The sequence below is a fragment of the Coenobita brevimanus genome, chromosome 35 (genome assembly GCF_032717465.1).
Source record: "Coenobita brevimanus isolate Jiangsu-jjx chromosome 35, ASM3271746v2, whole genome shotgun sequence".
Lineage (NCBI taxonomy): Eukaryota > Metazoa > Arthropoda > Malacostraca > Decapoda > Coenobitidae > Coenobita > Coenobita brevimanus.
In genome coordinates this window covers 17,974,503-17,996,619 of record NC_136988.1, presented here as the reverse complement: position 1 = coordinate 17,996,619, position 22,117 = coordinate 17,974,503, and the positions used below count along the sequence as shown (strand labels likewise).

The following is a 22,117-nucleotide window of genomic DNA, read 5'->3' as shown; positions in this document are numbered from 1 at the left end:
CTTTGGCCAGACATTTATCAGCGAGTAAAGTTTTGAATAATCCTGCACAGGCGATTTTGATGTCCTTTGTAAGTGTGTTTTGGCCTTTATCTGCGTCGCCGTTAGTGAAACTGGGTGAGGATTTCAGAGACAGACAGACAGACAGACAGACCATGTCCCTTTGGCCACCTCCTATACTCCTGTCAGACTGTCGGCAGGGAGCTGGGAAGCAGTCTCGCCGCCGACAGGTCAAGCACCTTTGCGAGTGGTTGCGATTTGAAATTAATGTATTTATTTCAGCCATTATGCGTTTATTGGTAATTTATAAATTTACTGTAGCCATTTACATACTTACCGGTACTATTCACGTACTAATTACGCTACGTAATTTATGTAATAATTAGTAAACTCTTTATCTGTTATCGCCAACGATTAAAGTACCTATCATAGTATTTACGTATTTTCAAATCACGTAACACATATTTATACACATGCTAATTTATGTTCTCAGCAATAACCATGCATCATCTTGGGGCAATGCCAGTCAGTACCGGGAAGAGAACACGGCTCAGCTGACGGCGATCAATATTTTCCCATGATGCTTTACTCCCTTGCAGCCCTAATTCTCACGGTTCTCGGGAAGGAACTTTTTCTTTCGGATCTATTCAATATTACTCTTTTGATTAGAGTGTTTAATTATATTCATTTATTATAAATAATTCTGTCTTCTGAGTATCAATATGCTACAGAATTTTTTTCCCATGATTCCTTAACCACCGCCCCCTTAGGCCTAATTCTCACGGATCTCGGAACGAAGGTTTTTGGAATCTATTAAGTTCTCCTTTACTTGAATACTTTTTCCACTCCCTATTTCTTTTTTCAACGTAATATGTATCTTTAAGTTCAGAGGAAATAAAAACCAGCTTAATTATTTGTGGACCCCGGTGCAAAAGAATCAATACTGAAAAACAATTTGAAGTGAACGTGAAATTAATTTTATTATAATGAAAGGAAAAATAAAGCATGATTTGATCCATATGAATACGCAATCGCCACCTTTGCCGGGAAGGAAGTCAAGTTGGAGGTTTCGGGTCAGTTGCAAGTGTGGCTCGGTCAGGCCAGGTCCCTCGCCCAAACCTCACGAATCTCGAGTTTAGTTTATGAAGGACACAGAGAGGCCGTTTTAAACCCTGCCAGCCGATACGGCGAGGAAGATGAATCCCCGCTAACTCCCTCCCAGGCCCCCATTTCAAACCGAAGCTTGGAGAAGCCTGGGAGAACTACTGTACAGCGAAGGCGAAGTGAGCAGCTGGAAAGGTGGGTGAGTGTGAGGGCTTGCTGTAAGTCAGATGTACCAGAGGTTTTAATATAGCCATTGAAGACGAAGTGGTCTGGAAATATCGGTGCAGCCTCAGAGATGTTGGTCGTAAAATAAAAAAGTGAATAAATAAAATAGAAATAAAGGCCTGGGAGAAATCAACTGAGACGAAGTTAGCATCTGGAACGGGTGGGTGTGAGGCTTGCTTTAAGACAGATGATCCATAGGTTTTTACATATGACCGCTGAAGACGAAGGGATCTGGAATTTTGTCACCGTGTCAAAAGGGTCGGTTATAAAAAAAAAATACTGTTGGCAATCCGGGTATCGATTCGAGGTACGGCTAAATCCGGTCAATAGCCGGTGACAGCTGGTGGGAGCGTGAGTCAAGCCCAGCTGGTACAATCGGCAGCAGAATTTCGCCTCAAGCATGTGATAAGCCAGTAACTTCATGACAGTATGGCGAGGTGGTGACTGATTTAAATGGTGAAGTGTTGACTGACTGAAGCGGTGAAGTGTTGACTGATTTAAATGACGTGTTGACTGATTTAAATGGTAAAGTGTTGACTGATTTAAATGACGTGTTGACTGATTTTAATGGTAAAGTGTTGACTGATTTAAATGGTAAAGTGTTGACTGATTTAAATGGTAAAGTGTTGACTGATTTTAATGGTAAAGTGTTGACTGATTTAAATGGTGCTGACTGGCTTAATTAAATGGTGCTGACTGGTTTAAATGGTGCTGACGGATTTAAATGGTGAAATGCTTACTTTTCAATAGCTAGTTAGTCGCCTCATGTCACTCCTGTTACGTACTTCATCACTCAGTTTACCTTGACAATGATCTTTCACGCCTTTCAGTTCCCATTATGGCCAGGCGTAAAGTGGAGGGTTGATTTGACTAGTAACCAAGGAGACTCATTCCTACCTCGTGACTAAGGCTCATAGAATTTCATATCACTACAACGTTTTAGTAAGCCGTTCAAGTGGCCCATCTGGTGAGCTGTCATTCTGCATATATTCATCCAGGATCGTAGCCACATTCACTTAAATTCGCTGTCGCCCCTTGCAATAGGGTGTGGGAATCAGGAAGCCTCACCATATGTGCCGCTCTCACACCTTCTAGACCGGCTGCACCAGGTGGCTACCAGGCCTCGCTCTTGGAGAAGTTTAATCCACCTGATGGCACACTGCAAAAACAAGCGGATTATGCCAGGTGACCCGTTCATATCACACACATAGGTGAAGCGGGTATCTGCTGCCGACTGTACACAGAGGGGAAGGAGGAGTATCATACTTTTTGACGTCCTGATGATGTGATTAGCTTCTTCAACACATTTCATTCATTCATTCATTGCCAGACGCCGTGTATCCCAAACAGGATGGCCAAGGGCTTAGAGTTAATTGTTTTACAGGGAGGGGCACTAATCCTACACCAACCCCACTTGACACGTAACTGCGTATATAGTTTTATTTTTCTGGCTATCTGCAGACGATTTTGTTCAGCTTAGAGGCTTAACATCGATGGATGGGGATAGGTTTACTGAATCTAATCGCTCCGGTGCGTTTACTTCCATTAACGTAAATTTAGCCTGATTACTGGGGAGGGGGGCTTCAGAGATTATTTTGTAGACCTACCTGGAAAAAACAGAGGCACCGCCAAGGGAATGAGGAAATAAAGCTGCTTGTGTATAAACTTGAAGTAGACAAAATGGTTAGGTAGTACGAGGACAAAAAAATAAAAAATAAATAAATAAGCATAATTTGTTACTTGTAGCCAAACACCATTCCATCATCACACTTCCACTCGTTTTTAAACCTTAGCTGACTATAACAGATCAACTTTGTGTGTGTGTGTGTGTGTGTGTGTGTGTGTTTTATAGTATGCTCTGCGGTGTCTGTTTTCATGTTTTAAATAATCGTTTTTTTTCTTTTTGTCTGAAGGCCAAGTATTTTGACGGTAAATATAGGTGTATTTATTAGATGAGTTTTGCTGGAGATTCTCTTGAGTGTGTGGAGGAGTTTTTTTTTTCTGGGTGGCATATGCTGGAGGTGCGGGCGGTGGCTAGGATGAGGAGTGGTTGGAGGAAGTTCAGGGAGCTGTTGCCTCTCCTGACATCAAGGAAACTCCCCCTCAGCGCCGTGGGATCTTTGAATGCGGCATGTTTTAGGAGTGTAATGCTGTATGGTAGTGAGACCTGGGCAGTAAAGGAAGAAGATATTTATGGGCTCAAAGGTACAGAAATAATAGTGGTTAGATGGATGTGTAGTGTGACCTTGATGAGGGGTCTGGGTGAGCTATGATTGCGATTGAAGAGTTGAGAGGAACGATGGGATTTGAATGTACTGGTGTTGTGATGAGGAGGGGTAGACTGAGATGGTTTGAGTACGTGGAGAGGATGAAAGGCGAAAACTGGGGGCAGAATGTAAGAGGTGTGAACGGTGAGGGTTGGCTTGCGAGGAACAGACCAAAAAAAACCTGGAACGAGGTCATACAGTGTGACCTCATGGATAAGAGACTGACTAGGGAGGCTGCCAAAGATCGAGCAGCATGGAGATCCGCCATTAGGTGAATACAGAGCTGTAAAAATAGATTAACTCTAGAATATGGTGCTAGTCACGAGGAAGTGCTGTGGAAAGGATACAGCGCCTTAATTTTGCCTTCTGACTCTGCATTAAAGAAAGTAGTCTTCAAAAGGACAAAAACCTGAGCCAAGTTAAAGTGAATGAACTGTTGGCGTAAAACTGCTCTCTCCATCTTGAATGTTGAGCTATATAAAGAGATCAAAGTTAGAATATGCTGCTAATCACGAAGAAGTGCCGTGAAAAGAATCTAAAGCTATAGTATTGTCTTATTACACTGAGTTACGTGATATAAGCTGCAAAAGGACGAAAATCTGGGCCAGTTAAAGTAAAATGAAGTGTTGGTGTAAAATTGCCATCCCTCCTTCTTGAATCCTGACTTGTAACACTTGATTAATACTAAGATGTTATGCTTGTCACGAAGAAGTGCTGTGATAAGGCTGTAGAACCGTAGCATTGTCTATTTCTGCCGCTTGGTTACGTGAAACAAGCTGTAAAAGACGAAAATTTGAGCCGGGTTAAAATGAAATCAGTGTAACAAATTCCCTCAGCGGTTTATTTTTGCATTTTCCTCGTATGCTATTTTGTGGCCACACCTCTGGGGATTAAGGCATCTGGCTGTCTATCTATCTAGATGGATGGATGAACAGATGGATAGATAGATACATAGATAGACACAGACACAGATAAATGGATAGATAGATAGATGGACACGTTAGATAGACAGATAGATACATACATACAGGCATAGAGAGATGGTTAGATAAATAGTTACACAGATAAAGTACTGCCTCCACCTGGTACTGCAGGGGGGGGGGCGGTAGCACAGTGGTAGCGCGCTGGACTCGTAATCGGGGGATTGCGAGTTCGAGCCTCGCCCGGGCTGCCGTGCTGGGAGTGGTAGCTCGCTCCTGTAACCCTAGCGGGGCTATATAGTCCAATACAGGGCTTAGCTCGGGGGAACTCCATTTCTCCCACCTGGTACTGCAGAGATCAGTGGTGCGTCTGATCTTTAGCTGTTGTTTATCGCACCTAATGTCTGATGTCCTCGTCTAGCCCAGCATCATTTATTCCGTCCCTGCTGCCACTACCACACCCGCGCCAGGCAGCACTACCCCTCACCCTCCTCGAGGAATTGTTTGGGTTCGGTTTGTCTGTCTGTCTGTCTGTCTGTTAACAACTTTACGCGAAAACTACTGGTGCGAGTTTGACTAAAATTACAGGGATGTTGGGCTATGACCTTCTGATCACCTGATTAAATTTTGGGCCAAACTGGGCCAAGGGCCAGGCTGTTGGCCCCCAAAATGTAAGAAAATGTAAAAAAAAAAAAAAAAAAATCGCCATAACTCCTTTCCAATTCGTCATATCGACATGAAACCCAAACCTAAAGGTGCAGCTTTCAAATCTGCATCCTATAACATGCCTCATTACATCAGGGGGGTCACCCCTTAGTTAGCGGTAGGGGGGTCAGTGTCAGGTGGGTCGGGCCTAAGATTTCAAATGGGCATAAAATCGTCAATTTTCACCCGATTTACTCCAAATTTGATATGTGACATCTTTGACTAGATATCCTGTTGTGTTTATACGTCAGCACTAAAATGACTGCCGGGGAAGGGTTTGCTGTGCCTTGGCACCCTTCTTGCTTTTTCATTTCCTGCTGCCACCACCACACCCACGCCCAGCATCATGTAGTAGACTGTAGTACCCACGATATATAGACGAAGAGAGCCAGTCGAGCAGGGCGGTACTCCCAGGGTGGATAGAAAGCTTATGACAGGGAGAGCTGGAGCTCCCGTTTCATCAACCTTCGGGACTAGCTCCAGACCATTCCCCTTTGCTGAACTTTTCCAGTGTTTCAGTAACATAGACAGTAGGCCAGCATGCTGTCCAACACAAGCTCCTCTGACTGTCAACACCAATCTACATGCACATCACACACTACACTTCCTATTCAAAATTTAAACTAAAATGGCAACGTTACAACGAGCCTCGGAGTCCCTGGGGGGTGGGGGAGACCATCAAAGCCCCCACCGTCCGTCCCTCACCCGTTGATGACCCAGCGAGCTGCCTGGAACCACTGTCTGACTCACTTCATTTCTGCAACATTTGCAGCCTTTCCTCTAACTTTCTCTCTGTTGAACAGAACCTCTCCTCCTCTAAACCTCACCTCTTTCTGAGACTCGACTGTCTGAGGTGACTGATAGCAAACTCTTCTCAGTATCGTCCTACTTTCCCTTTACTTATTTGAAAGCCAAAGATGGCTGTTATGTAAATATAAGCAACGATACAGCTTGCATTCGTATTCCTGAACTTGAATCTTCTGAATTCTTTACTCTCTGGCTTCGGCTTTCCTGTTATTCTCTGACTAAATATATCTGCGCTGTTTACTTATCCCCTAATTCTACTAACTATGAAAAATTCTTCTACTATCTTACTTCTAAGATGGAACACATCCTATCAAACTCTCCTTTCCCTCAAATCTCCATTCTACGAGATTTCAATGTTCACCACCACCTTTGGCTCTCCTCTCCTTTCACTGATCCACCTGGTGAACAAGCCTACACATTTTCTATCCTTAATGACCTAGAGCAGCTTGTACAGCACCCTACCCGTATCCCTGACCGCCTTGGAGGAAGCTCCAACATACTTGACCTCTTCCTTACAACTAATCCTTCTGCTTACACTGTTAATTTTTTCCCTCCATTGGGCTCCTCCGATCACAACCTTATCGCCTTAACCTGTCCTATCATTCCGGTACGGCCTGTGGACCTTCCCAAGAAGCGTCACTTGTGGATCTTTGGAGCTGCTGCTTGGGAAGTCCTCAGGCAGTACTTCTTTGATTTTCCCTGGAATGATTATTGCTTTAATGGTAGGTGGTGGCGACCATCATCCACTCACTTGATGTAGAGCTCCCTACTTCTTCCTTAGCCTTTATCATTCTTTTTGTTGTGTCTGCCCTTCTCTCTTCATATTTCTCCCATCTTTCCTGTCACTTCTCATTGCCTTTCTTTCCTTTACAGGTGGCTTTACATTGAATGACAAGCCAAATGGTTTCTTGTAAGCCAAGAAACCATTTACTAAGCTGGGTGGTAACCATATAGCCAAACCATACGTGCTCCCTACGTGTCAACAAGTGGGTTGGTGGAGGGTTAGTGCCCCTCCCCATAAAACAAATAACTCAAAGTCAAATGGCCACCCCTTACTGGATTATGGCGTCTGGCAATAGATAGATAGATATATAGATTATTGCTTCCATGGCCGGGAGCCATCTGAATGTGCCTTGCGCATTACAGAGGTTATTCCCTCGAGCGTGGATGCATACATTCCTTTTTCATATCCTTTGATTAAGAAAATAGAAAAAATAAAAACTAGGTTCAATCACACTTGTTCTAAATCTGTACACAACAAGGAGAAGGCCTACAAAAGGTACCTGAGCCCACCCACCCCTGAATCACATCTCTTTTATGTTTCTGCCCGGAATCGTGCTAAGTCTGTTCTTCGCTCTGCTAAAAATACAATAGTTTCATCCGTACTAAATGCTCTCAACTCTCCAACTCGAATTCTTCCCGCTCCTTCTGGCTCCTTGCCAAAAACTTTCTGACACCTTTACTTCATCATCCTTCCCTCCTCTTTTCCACTCTGATGGCTCTGTAGCTATTTCTTCTACTGATAATGCAGATCTCTTCACTCAGACTTTCTCCTCCAGTTCCACCGTAGACGATTCCGGTGCTGTTCCTTCATCACTTCCCCCCTCTGACTTCCTCATGGTTGACATTAAAATGTCTTCAGCTGATGTATTTTCTGACATCACTAGCCCCAGTTCTAACAAGGCATATGGGCCTGATGGAGTCCCTCCTGTTGTCCTCAAGAACTGTGCATCTGTGCTTACATCCTGGCTAGGTAAACTGTTTCGCTTTTGTCTGTCAACTTGTACCTTTCTTTCTTGCAGGAAGTTTGCTCTCATTCAGCTTGTCCAAAAGAACGGTGACCATTCCCAGCCCTCTAACTATCGCTCAATTGCCTTAACTTCCTGTATTTCAAAAAATTTTGAGTCTATGCTTAACAAAAATAAATAAATAAAACATCTTTCCTATTGCAACCTTCTTTCTGATCGTCAGTATGGGTTCCGTCAGGGACGCTCCACTGGCGATCTTCTCGCCTACCTTTCAGATTCCTGGTCATCCTCCTTACGGGACTTTGGCGAGAGCTTTGCCATTGCACTTGACATCTCAAGGGCTTTCGATCTGGTCTGGAATAAGACTTTAATTTCTAAACTGCCCTCTTACGGTTTCTATCCTTTTATGTGTGTCTTCATCTAATCTGGTCGTTCTATAGCCACTGTTGTAGACGGCCATCGTTCTTCTCCTAGATCTATCAACAGTGGTGTTCCTCAAGGCTTTGTCCTATCACCAGCTCTCTTCCTTTTATTCATCAATGACCTTCTAAGCTGTACACCTAACCCTATCCACTTATACGTTGATGACTCCACCCTTCACCTTTCCATTCGTTTCCCGCAACGTCCATCTCAGCAGTTACTTCAACATGCAAGGGATGAGGCTATGGCACATCTAATGTCTGACTTGGCTCGTATCTCCGATTGGGGTAAAAGTCATCTTGTTTTTAATGCGTCAAGAATTCAGATTTTATATCTTGCTATCCATTTATCTACCTATCTATTGCCAGTCGCCTCAATCCCGTAAAGGTGGCCACAAGCAAATCTCCTCCATGTCGCCCTTTCTAACGCCATTTCACTGCCCTGCTCCCAACTCACACCTCCCTCTCTCATATACTTCTCCACTCCATCCCTCCATCTCATCCTCGGCCTCCTCTTCCTTCTCTCCCCCCCTCCGCCTCAGGAGCATACACGCTCCTAGTTAGTCTCTCGCTCTCCATCCTTTCCACATGGCCAAACCACCTCAGTGTATTTTTCCTAAAGCTTTCTATCACATCCACACCACAGCGCTCCTTCACTTCCTTATTTGTCATTTACATTTTTCAACCGGACAAAGTCATCCGCAGGAGTATCCTCTAATATTTAACAATATCCATCTCAATCCTGCATCATCTTTAAACATACTTGGGGTTTCATTTTCATGGGATTTATCTTGGAAACATCATATTACCTCTGTGGGAATATCTACTTCCAAGAGATTAGGTGTGCTAAGCTGACTCCGTGCCTTCTTTTTTCCTGGACAGTTGTTGACTTGTTACACGGGTTTTATTCGAACATGTGTAGAGTACAACTCTCACGTGTGGAGAGGCTCCCCACACACAGCTCCATTAGTATAGTACGATTTCTGTGGCTGAACGAGGCATTTTTGGGAAAAAGCAAGCGACTTACTTTTTCTTATGGATGTTGAGGTGCTGAATACGACCAGGGGTGTTATATTTCCCATTTAAAGGGTCAAATTAAAGGTCAAAGGTTATTTGGTGAATTGCGGGGTTTCCCGTTATATTTGAGATAAGGCACTGCTAAAATTAACACAACTCCATCAATAATACAGGTAGATAAGGCAGCTAGGTCTCGTATTGTAGCTAAGGAAATTGTAGGTGACATGATCGTTTTATGATTTTTTTCCCCATGATATTGGTACTTTAGATAAAAACTTGAGTCAACTCCTCGAACCTTAAATTTAGTCGCTATTTTATTTTCATCTCCACTAACTAAAAAAAACCTGTCAATATAATGTCTTTCTCCCAGATTCATTTGAAAGACTAATGTTCTGGGTAGTTACTGCAAAAAAGGAATTGATGATGGCCATGTGGAGAGGATGGAGGGTGAAAGACTGACGAAGAGAGTGTATGTGAGTGAGGTGGAGAGGGGAAGAGGGAGGGGGAGGCCGAGGATGAGATGGAGGGATGGGGTGGAGAGGTATATGAGAGAGGGGGGTGTGAGTTGGGAGCAGGGCAGTGAAATGGCGAGGGACAGGGCGACTTGGAGGCGAATTGTTTGTGGCCACCCCAAACGGGATTGAGGCGTCTGGCAATAGATAGATAGATAGAGATGATTAGATTTAGAGGGACATAATTGGACCGTTTTCTCTACTTTATAAAAATGACAGAATTTTCTTCTTATCTGTATGTTATCCTCTGGTTATCATTCTTGGAGGGAGTGGAGCAAAGAAGGTGGTTTTCCAGCTGGTTCTTGGGTCCGTGAAACAAGTAAGGAGCTAAATTATCACATTACATTTGGCTCTTGACCTCTGCCCAAACTCCCGCCCTTTTACCCCACCCTCACCCACACCCGGTTGACAACTCGAACCCCACTTTCGCTTGCTAGGCCCAAACTCTGCAGAGAAGGTGATGGATGGGAAATCGTATGCCAGGGGTATCCGAGCTCACGCACTGACTTGGCAGGGTCTTTGGAGGAGCTTGATTCCACAGTTTGAAAGTTTCTTGGAAGGAAAAGATTACACAATGAGACAACAGTTGTCAGAATCAGCCAAGGACAATTACGGGGAAAAGATGAGCATTCTTAGTTCAGAGAGGTTTCGTTGTCCTTTCACGGCCTTCTTGGAATCACGAGATAAGGAGCCAAATTTTCAGTTTTGGATGCAGTATCTCAACATGGCATCCCTCCTGCTCCGGTTTGCCCGAGCCCTGCGTGAAGGGTCATGGGAAAGCCGTCTAGAAGCATTCCGAGCCATGCTGCGTTTCTTTTTCAGGTACAACCACACCAGCTATACACGCTGGACACAGTCTGCCTTTCAGAAATGAACCAAATTCCCCACGAAGTGAAGCATGAATTTCAGCAAGGAAACTTTGTTGTGAAGGGTTCTGACAAATTCTTCACTCAGGTGGATGCTGACCACAGTCTTGAATGGCTGAATGGGTTTAGAAAGAAGTCAGGTGGCATCATTGGGATAACGAAGACTACCTCTGCTCTCAGTCGCTGGGCTCTGTCTTACAATCTACGAGCATACATTGCAGCACAGACTAGAGAAATGTTCAGCATTGGCACTGATGATGAAATAACTTCAAATGAAGGTACTCCAGGAAGGGTGAAGCGTGATAACTTAGATGAGAACAACATCCTGGAAGTTCTAGTTAGATTCAAGGTTTTCGAAAGTGTAGCATCATCGACTCAGCTTATGAACATTGCCACTAAAGACGGTGCGACACCATAAATTCAGGAATCGCTCTTAAAAGCAGTGGATTTGGGACAGGCACTGTTAGATGACTTTGTTAAGAAACGATTTGTCAACAAGGAAGTGAGCCTATAAGAGATAGATTACAAAAAACAAAAGTATTAACTTTTGGTTCATTGTACGAAGTCAGAACCGAGAGAGGACAGGGGAAGACAACTGTGATCAAAGCAGATAGGCAGATTTTCCAGCGACTGATTATGGCATACCAGGCAGGGAGACCAGTTGACTTGGATAATATTCTAAGCCATGAACTGATGGAAGTTCCTATCATTATTGCTGAAGCTGATGGTTCACTGAGATCTGGGACGAAGTCAGTACTTGTAGATGTTCTTACTCAGGATGTGATATCCCCACCTAATCTTGAACTACCGGATAGTGAGAGCTCAGGTCTTGTCATAGAAGACCAGACAACTGTTGTCTCCTTTGGTATACCTAGCGGGCCAGAGACATTTTCAGATTATGCTGATAGGTTTGTTGGCCACATTTTGAAACTTGACAGACAGTTTGACCGCACTGATATTGCATTTGACCAGTACAGGGACTCTGGCACATCAATAAAAGAGGGAACTAGAGAAAGACGAAAGAAAACTTCACATCCTATTCGACGTTTGATAGAAAACCGAGAGGTTCCATTACCATCCAAGTGGATTGATTCCCTGGCATTGTCCGACAACAAGAAGGATCTGTCTGCCTTTTTGTCAGATGAGCTAATTTCATCAGCTCCACTAGAGAAGTTCATGGTTGTTGCTGGTGGATTGGGGTTAGTGGTGAAAACAAATGACCCTCAGATGGATACAGCTAATTTGATATCTGACCACAAGGAGGCAGATACGCGTGTGATTTTACATTGCATCAGTTCCCCTGCTAAGCATATCGTTGTGTCTGCACGTGACACCGACATTGTTGTTCTACTCTTGGTGAATTATCACAGAATGCAGTGTAAAACTCTATGGGTGAAGGCTGGAACACCAAAAGAGCCCAAGTACATCCCCATTCATGAGATCCATAAATCACTAGCATTTGAGCAGCAAACACTTGAAGAACTTGCATACCACTCAATAACTGTGTGTGACACTGTGTCTTATTTCATGGGTCATTCTAAGAGGTCAGCCCGGACTGTGTTCCTAGAGAACCACAACCTGCTGCAGGATCTGGGGGCCACTGGCACTATCTCAGATGAAGGGCTTTGTAAGGCAAAGCAATTCATCTGCAAAGTCTACAAAGTCCCACATGACCCATGTGATAGGGGACTTGTGTACCTGTTCTCTAAGTTGAAATCGCCAGAGTTGCTACCTCTAACTATAGTTGCGGCGCACGACTCTGAGGTTGTCATTATCGTACCCTGGCAACCTACCATTCAAAAGTGCGTCCAATTTTGTATCATATTATACACGAATCATATTATTATGCACAAATATATTATACACGAATATTATTATACACGAACATATACAGGAATCACATGCGTCTCATATTATACACGAAATCAGACGCACTTTTGAGTGGTAGGTTGCCAGAACACGATAATAACATCCTCGGAGTCGCGCGCCGCGACTATAGTGATGCGGCAAAGTTACATATACAAGGGGTCAATAGTCAATGCTTCATATGGCGACAAGCACATGTTCCCACCCCCTCACTGCCATTGCCAACTACCTGGGGCTGGGGAAATACTGATGGAAAACTGAGACCAGTCCTGACTACACTATCTCCCATTCCTAAAGCATGTAGAGACAGTTTCTTATGGATGCACCAAGGGCTGCAGTACTCACAAGTGCTCATACAAAAGGGCAAGCCTTCCTTGCACAGCTGCTTGCAGATGTAATGAGGGCGAGATGCACTGCAGGCAGTACAGTGATGTGTAATATAAGCTACCAGTTGGAATACAGACTTTATCAAAAGCAATTGTATGTTAATTTACGGGAGTTTGGAAGTTGACCCTTTGTATCACAGTCCCTGTATGAGAGATCATGGATTCCTTTAGTGCAAAAACTACCCACATCATTAGTCGTTCAAATGAATCTAGGACAAATACATTATACGAGCACTGTCAGGTTTTTAGTCAGTGGAGATCAGAATTAAGATAGGGACTAAATATAAGGTTCCAAGGGTTCACGCAAGTTTTTGACCTCAAGTACTCATATTATGAAGAGAAATCATTAAATGATCATGTCACCTAATACAGGATTTCCTTAGCTACGATATGAGACCTAGCTGCCTTATCTACCTGTATTATTGATGGAGGTATGTTAATTTGAGCAGTGCCTTATCTCAAATATAACGGGAAACCCCGCAATTCACCAAATAACCTTTGACCTTTAATTTGACCCCTTAAATGGCAAATATAACACCCCTGGTCGTATTCAGCACTTCAACATCCATAAGAAAAAGTAAGTTGCTTGCTTTTCCCCAAAAATGCCTCATTCAGCTTATACATCCATATCTTCCGAAAATTGTACTAGTCTATATTCAACAAGGTGGAGCCAAAGGCTTTTCGTTTTATTAACTCACCTCCTTTTACTGGCTCCCTTCAACCTCTGTCTCTTCGCCACACTGTTGCATTTTTATCTCTTTTCTGTCGGTACTTCAATGGTCACTGCTCCTCTGAACTGTCTGCTTGCATCCCTCCACCACGACGGCGGGCAAGTAGCACCCGTCCAGCAACAAACTCTCAACCTTTTTCTGTCCAACCCTCTAATGCTAGAGTTCACCGTTACTCCCAGTCCTTCATATATGCAACAGGTCAACTCTGGAACTGTCTCCCTCTGTCTGTATTTCCAACTGCCGATGACTTCCAGTCTTTCAAACTTAGTGTGTCTAGGCATTTCGAAATTAAATGAACGGATCTTGAATTTGGCTGTTATTTTCTTTTCTTTTTATATTTTTTCTTGGAGGGGACAATCTTGCGGGCTCCTGGCCTTTGGTTCCTTCTTTTTTGCATTAAAAAATCAATTATTCATATTCTGCCCCCACTACCACACCCAAGTCCAGCATCATTTATTCATTTCCTGCTCCCACTGCCACATCCACACCCACACCAGCCGACTGGGCCGTCCCCGCAACACACAAGATACGGCCAGAGGATTCTTGTCACCTCCAGACGGTTTTATGCAGCTAAGAAAATGCCTCTGTTATACTTAGGTTACTTTAACTTGCCCTAAAATTATCATGTTTCCATTTTCAGTGCTGAGTTTTAACAGTAGGTGAAATATGATGCTAGTCACGAAGAAGTGCTGTGGAGAGGATGTAGAGCCGTTGTATTAGCTCTTCAAAAGGGCGAAAATCTAGGCCAAGTTAAGGTGAAGAGAGTATAGCGATGAGATTAGTCTTTATCAATACATTTAGTATCATCACGCATTTTGTTTCTCTCTCTCTCTCTCTCTCTCTCTCTCTCTGTCTCTCTAATTCTATCCTCTCCCCCCTCCCATCTCCTCCCTCTTCTCTTCTTACCTTTCCCCCTTTGAAACCCCTCCTTTTTCCTCTCATGTTCTCTTCCTCCCCTTCAGTCTCTCTCTCTCTCTCTCTGTACATTTTACAACAATAAATATTTCAATTCTCTCTCTCTCTCTCTCTCTCTCTCTCTCTCTCTCTCTCTCTCTCTGTACCTTTTACAACAATAAATATTTCAGTTCTCTCTCTCTCTCTCTCTCTCTCTCTCTCTCTCTCTCTCTCTCTCTCTACCTTTTACAACAATAAATATTTCAATTCTCTCTCTCTCTCTCTCTCTCTCTCTCTCTCTCTGGTTGATCTTTAGTGCAGAGTTTATTCCGTGATCATTATATATGGCATTTTAAGCACAATAAAGCATTCTGTGTTCAGTATGAGGACTTTTATGGTCAGTATAAATTATTTTCTGAACATTATGACGTATTTCACGACCAAATACATGCCACATTGCCAGTATGATGCATTTTGCGACAATACAACGCATCTTATTGGGTTCATTACACTGTTTATTTTTGTATTGCTTCTTGCCTACCATTTACGTGTGTGAATTTTCTACAGTAAAATACAGCAACAATCATAAAAACAAACCTACTCAAATTAATTTCCTGATTATAAGTTTAAATAAGAGCGAGTCAGTCTTGTTAAGTGGGAGTGGATGAAAACTTCATTGTAAACAAACATCCGCGGTGGCATTTAACTCCAAGGACCTTTAACTCTGCCACTGTACTCGTGTATGGTATTTATGAATCGCTGACTGCAAGCATTCTACTGTATATTACCCGCCTGACGACACAGCTCTGAACCTAATTGAATTGGCATGTCAAGAAGATTCTGATAATGTTGCCATAATGGAGAGAGGTATCATTCCTTCAGACTTTATCTAATCTCTTGTCTTATAGCTACCGTGTCTAAATTGATTTGATCAGATTACAGTGCCTGGGTGGGATATCAGTGACGTAGTTTAGTTTTCGTGTGACTGTTTGTGTCACCTCAGTTCATTAGTTGTGTGTGCTGGTACATGGCTAATGAGTAAGAATACCACTGCCACTTGATGACAGTATTTTGATTTTGATTTTAGCATGCAGATTATGTGAGCACATCATTATGGCATATCATAAGCCTTGCACTGTTGACTTGGCGGCACTGGTTTAATACTGTATGTGATTCTGCAGTGGTAATGATATGGAGGTAGGGTGGAGCAATCCGTAAGAGGACCGGACCACCTTCATTTGAATTTTTTTTATTTTATTGTAGCCCTTCATAGGATTCTTCGAGTATATTCTGGCTGCATTTTCAGGTTTTGGCATTCTTTTTTTATAAGCAGTGAATAGCATTTAAAATGTGGTCATTTTTTACAATCCCTAGTGATGCCGAACACAGATGAACACCATCTTGTGCGCAGAAAACACAAATACCACCTTACAGCGCCACTTTTGACATGAAATTACTCTTATCAGTGCTGATTTATCCAAATCTAGTCAATATTTTTTTACTTGACCCAACCTAATTTATCCCATCCTAACCTAACCTTACCCAACATTTTGTAGTAATCTAACCAGACTTATCGTAACCTACTCTAGCCTTTACCTCATATTATCATATTTTCTTTGTTTATTGATAGATCCTTTTCATACACAAAAACACATATCTGTACACCTTTACAAAGTATCTCAAACAGTTCAAAGGTTAGGTAAAGATTTTCTTTAAATAATTAAGAGGTGATCCCATGTCTCCTTGAAGTTTGCATTTATTTTAGTATGCAGATTATGTGAGTACAATGACATATTTTAATTTTTGCACCTTTGGATATTTGCATAACTGGGCAGTGAAGCAACCTGCTTATATTGGTGCCGCCGTGTGAAGGAATCCCTCGCCAGCATCTCAACACCAATATGTATTTGTAATTTCTTTCATCTCTTTGTGTGAAAATTTTACCATATAGATCTGTGATTTTATTATAGTTAAAAGTTATGTGTTTGCCAGATGATGTGAGGTGGGATCAAGCTGGGCAGCCAGGATGGAGTGGCTGGGCAAGAAGGTGGTGGCTGGCTTGGTTAACCGGTACCTGGGTCAGTACCTGGAGAACCTGGACACACGGGAGGTCAACGAGGCACTCCTCTCGGGTCAGGTCAACCTCACGAACCTCAGGATACGACGGGATGCCCTGGTATGGCATATCACGCAGGACAAGGAAACATAATATGATACGCTTATGCTCACAGATATTCCATACATGGCTAAAAAATTATGAGATTGCCTATGTATTTCAAGCCCCTAGTTTAAGAGGCTAATCTATCTATCTATCTATTGCCAGACGCCTCAATCCCGTTTGGGGTGGCCACAAACAAATCGCCTCCAAGTCGCCCTGTCCCCCGCCATTTCACTGCCCTGCTCCCAACTCACACCCCCCTCTCTCATATACCTCTCCACCCCATCCCTCCATCTCATCCTCGGCCTCCCCCTCCCTCTTCCCCCCTCCACCTCACTCACATACACTCTCTTCGTCAGTCTTTCACCCTCCATCCTCTCCACATGGCCAAACCACCTCAGTGTGTTCCTCATAACGCTTCCTATCACATCCACATCCACACCACAACGCTCCTTTATATCCTCATTCGTCAGCCTGTCTCTCCACGTGACTCCACAGGCTCCTCGTAAATAACTCATTTCCACTGCTCTCCCTCTTGACTTGTGTCCTTCCAACAATGTCCAAGCTTCACTTCCGTACGTTAGAGTTGGTATCACAATACTGTCATGTAGTGACTTTTTCACTTCCATGCTCACTTCCCTGTTTCTTATCACTGCTTTCAAGGAACCAGCAACCTTTCTTCCCTGCTGTACCCTTTCAAGCACTTCACGCTCCAAACCTCCATCCTTACTCATCACACTACCCAAATACTTAAACGTACTCACATTTTCCAATTCCTCACCATCCAGCCTTGCTGTACATTCACTAACTTCACCTCTCTCAAAGACCATCACTTTACTCTTCCCTACATTCACCTTTAGGTTCCGTTTCTTACACACTTTCTCAAACTCATCCACCAAGCCTTGCAGCTCCCCTTCGTCTTCACTCAACAACACAGTATCATCTGCAAACAACAGTACAGGGAGTTTCCAAACACTATCCTCTCTCACCAGGGCCACTCCAACATCCACTACCCTACCTTGTACCTCTTTTATTACCCCATCCATGTACAGATTGAACAACCATGGAGACATGACACATCCCTGTTTCAAACCAACTTTCAAAGAGAAAAATTCACTTAGTTCACCATCCACACGCACTGCAGCCTTCGCACCATCGTACATACTCTTCACAGCATTCAACAACTTCCCATCTACTCCATATATTCTTAACACTTTCCACAATCCTTGTCTATCCACCCTGTCATATGCTTTCTCCAAATCCATGAAAGCCGCATACAACTTCTTTCCCTTCTCTAGAAATTTTTCCACTAAAGATCTAAGAATGAATATCTGATCTACACAACCTCTTCCCTTCTTAAAGCCTCCCTGTTCTTCTCCAACTAATTCCTCTGTTCTTTCTCTAACTCTGTCTATAAGTATCCTACCATACACTTTTCCTATTATACTAAGAAGACAAATGCCCCTGTGATTACCACACACTTCTTTTTCCCTTTTTCATTTGTACAAGGGAATAATTATACCTGACTTCCAATCCTCCGGGACTCTACCTTCCTCCCAGGCCAATCTGCACATCTTCCACATCCATTCTACTACTATCTCTCCCCCATGCTTCAGCATTTCACCACACACTCCATCAATTCCTGGGGCTTTCCCCGATTTAACTTTCTTCATTGCTTCCACAACTTCTGTCCTACTGATTTCTTCCTGTCTTCTCACCTCCCTCCTTCTCCCAGCCATTCCCCAGCCACTTATACTCGCATTACTTCCATCCTCTACGTTCAACAATTCCTTAAAGTGTTCTCTCCATCTGCTCACTTTTTCTCCCTTCTCCACTAGTAATCTACCATTTTTATCTTTCACTCCCCTGCTAACTTCACTTCCACCCTGTCTTACTCTTTTCACTTCTCTCCAGAACATTTTCTTACAGTCCCTCCACTTTACACTCAAATTCCTTCCAAATTCTTCATCCACTCTCTTCTTACTCTCTCTTACTAATCTTTTCACCTCTCTCTTCCTTTCCACATATAACTCTCTCTTCCGCCTCTCAACTTCTTCCACGCCCCTATTTCTCATCCATTCATTGTATGCTTTCTTCTTTTGTGCCACAGCCTGTTTCACCTCTTCAGTCCACCACGCTGTTCCTTGCACCCCCCTCTGTCTTCTCTTCCTTCCACACACCACATCACATGCTGCACATATTTCTTCTGTAAATATCTTACACATACCTTCCTCGTCTCCCATCTGCTCCAATTCATATTTGCCCAATCGTTCCTCCACTTCTCTCTTATACTCTGCCTTTTTCTCATCCTCTTGTAACCATTCCACTCTCCTTGCAACTACTCCTTCCTCTCGTCTTTCCCTTCTTCTATTCCTCCATCTTACTTGCATCCTAATTCTGGCGACCACCAAGTAGTGGTCAGAAAGTCCACTCCCCCAACCTCTATACACTCTTGCATCCTTTACACATCTTCGCATCCTTTCATCCACACACACATAATCAATCATTGCCTTCCTTTCATTCAGTTCACCACCCACCCTTCTCATCACTCGCCATGTATACCTGTGGATCATTTTATGCCTGAAGAGGGTATTGGCTATCACCAACCCCCTCCCAGCACAAATGTCCACTAACGCACTCCCATTCTCATCTGTCTCAGCAGGCACACCCCACTCACCAACTATTCCATCCACCTAATTATTGTACATATAATGCTCACAGGTGTTATTTACATGACTTACAAATTTGGAACTTGCCTGTACCTTCCTGCTGTTAGTTGTATGAATCAGACTTTAGCCTTTTGATCCCTGAAGCGTGTTTATTCTTGCCATCTTCTCTTGCGTTCATCCAGGTTAGGATTGACTCTCTAAGCAAGAGGGTCAGATACAGCTTTAATGAATGTCTTCAGTACAAGAGGCCATTCCTAAGTTGACTACAGAGTTCTGATAACAGAAAAAATAAACTTGAAAATGGACATCATGTAGATTCAGGGAGTGAAGCATATAAGATGGCAATTAGTTTATAATCCCACCATATTAAACTCAAATTTTAAAAATCATTCTATCCTTAGTTCCTTCAAGTACAAGAGATTTTTAACAACTTTAACAAAGTGCAATACATTATAGTCATTTAAAGGTTGAAGAAAAAAAAATGTGCTTGAATTATACGGGCTACGAGTCAAGCCTTAAGCTTGTGAAGTGGCAGTTCATTTATAATTCCTCCCTGTTGATATCACACTGTCTGTTTTCCAGTCGTTCCTTGATATATACTATGGAGCACAGTTGCCGATAGAGGTGTGTCGTGGTGCCATTGGCCGCATCTCCCTCACCATCCCCTACACCAGCCTCTTCACACAGCCTGTCATCATCAGCATTGAGGTACTGTTCTTTAGGCTGTACCTTTGTTAACTGACAAGGCATCCTATAGCACTTTTGTTCTAACCTGACAGAAGTACCAAACCTCTCTCATATCAGTTGATGGGTCAGACTGGGCAGTTGATTTAACTGGTAAGCATGGAGACTCATTCCAGCCAGTTAAGTAAAGCTCAATAAATTTCATTCAGCAGCCATCAACCCTGGGAGGTAGTTCCATGAGAGTGGATTGTGGCAGCAGGCTTGGTAACTAGTCACATAGTTATTGCATTTAGGCTGGAAACTCAGTCACAAGTAAATAGAATCAAAGTCCAAGCAAAGGCTCTCGCAGTGTTGCAAATTGCATGACCATCCATCCATCCATCATCAGATCCTGTGTTGCCCCATAAGGAGCTTAGGAGCCTGGGGCTAGGCACATCTTAGATTTCTTTTTCCTTAGTAGTTTCCAGCAACTGTTGGGAAGTAATTACTGGTGATGGGTTTTGAGACTTGCTTTAGTTTCAGTCCATGGAGAACATTAACTGTACCCTGGCCAAATTCAGTATGGAAATTCACTAAAACGAAAAATATATGACTTAGCTTTCAAATTGTGGGAGTGATTCTGTCAGGTATAAACAAACTGACTATAATACCTCCTCCCTTCCTGTTTCTTTTACATGTTATATCTTGATATTCTGTTATGTTATGTGCCCTTTTAATATGGACTTACTGTACTCTGCTAAAGTACTGTAACCTGAATAGGGCTCAGATCGAAATACAAGTATTGTCACAGTGAGCATAGCTAGTTCCAGTAAACTTTGTAGGATAGATGTAATTCTTCCAGACAAGAAGACTTGAAATAAGGACATGGTTGTAGACAGTGATGATTGTGTGTCATAGTCTGGTGATGATTGTGTGTCATAGTCTGGTGATGATTGTGTGTCATAGTCTGGTGATGATTGTGTGTCATAGTCTGGTGATGATTGTGTGTCATAGTCTGGTGATGATTGTGTGTCATAGTCTGGTGATGATTGTGTGTCATAGTCTGGTGATGATTGTGTGTCATAGTCTGGTGATGATTGTGTGTCATAGTCTGGTGATGATTGTGTGTCATAGTCTGGTGATGATTGTGTGTCATAGTCTGGTGATGATTGTGTATCATAGTCTGGTGATGATTGTGTGTCATAGTCTGGCGATGATTGTGTGTCATAGTCTGACGATGATTGTGTGTCATAGTCTGATGATGATTGTGTGTCATAGTCTGATGATGATTGTGTGTCATAGTCTGGTGATGATTGTGTGTCATAGTCTGGTGATGATTGTGTGTCATAGTCTGGTGATGATTGTGTGTCATAGTCATGAGGAATGTTTGTATTGTGTCCTCCTTGTCAGTCACACACCAGTATTCTGTATAACCTAACGGTGCATTTGGTGCTGAAGAGTAATGCATTCATGTGATGTTGCCCTTATGACTAGGTGACTTCTCTGTGGGCCATATAACAGTCTCTCATCTCCCCCACAGTCCCCTGAAAGGAGGATGCCAGGCTGCCTGAGCTGGACAGCCTCACCTTGCAGTCCACTGGGTTTGCATTTCAGATAAGCTTGGGGCCAGAGCAACAACTACTACCATGCGTAAAGTCTAATCTCTAATCTTCAACTGCCCAGGATGTGTATGTGTTAGTGACCCCTGTGGTGGAGTACGATGGAGAGCGAGAGAAAGAGCTGGAGCGAGCAGGCAAGAGACAGACACTGGCCCACCTCTTCCCTGACCCCACACCACCGGACCTCGCCGACTCGCCCGGACTCTGGGGTTAGTTTAGGAGGTTACGTTTGGTTTGATTTAGGATATCCTAGGTCTTTAGTTGATTCATTAGTGATGATGATGATGATGAGACTATAATGTGTTTAATGTGACCTAATGAAAGGTCTCTAGCTTCTTTCAGCCTAGTTTATAGCCATGTTTAGTCAGACTGGAGGGTAGATTTGACTAGTAACCATGGAGACCAGTACCCACCTCATTCCTGAGGCTTGAAGAATTTCATGCAACCACAACCAAGCATTCAAGTTGCTAGAATGATGTAGATCTCTCAGGTGAAAACAAATTAGCTCTGATAATACAACTTAAAGTGCTACTCAGTGTTACAG

The 22,117-nt window shown here is 43.1% G+C and overlaps 1 protein-coding gene across 1 annotated transcript in view; it reads left to right on the top strand.

Annotated features, from left to right (window-relative positions):
• The first annotated feature begins 16,490 nt into the window (after positions 1-16,490).
• The window catches only part of LOC145396163 (intermembrane lipid transfer protein VPS13A-like), a 110,952-nt gene continuing 105,325 nt past the window's right edge, over positions 16,491-22,117 (top strand). The window contains 3 exon segments of the mRNA XM_080269605.1: positions 16,491-16,640; positions 19,874-19,999; positions 21,638-21,782. Coding sequence (XP_080125731.1) covers positions 16,491-16,640; positions 19,874-19,999; positions 21,638-21,782 — 421 coding nt within the window.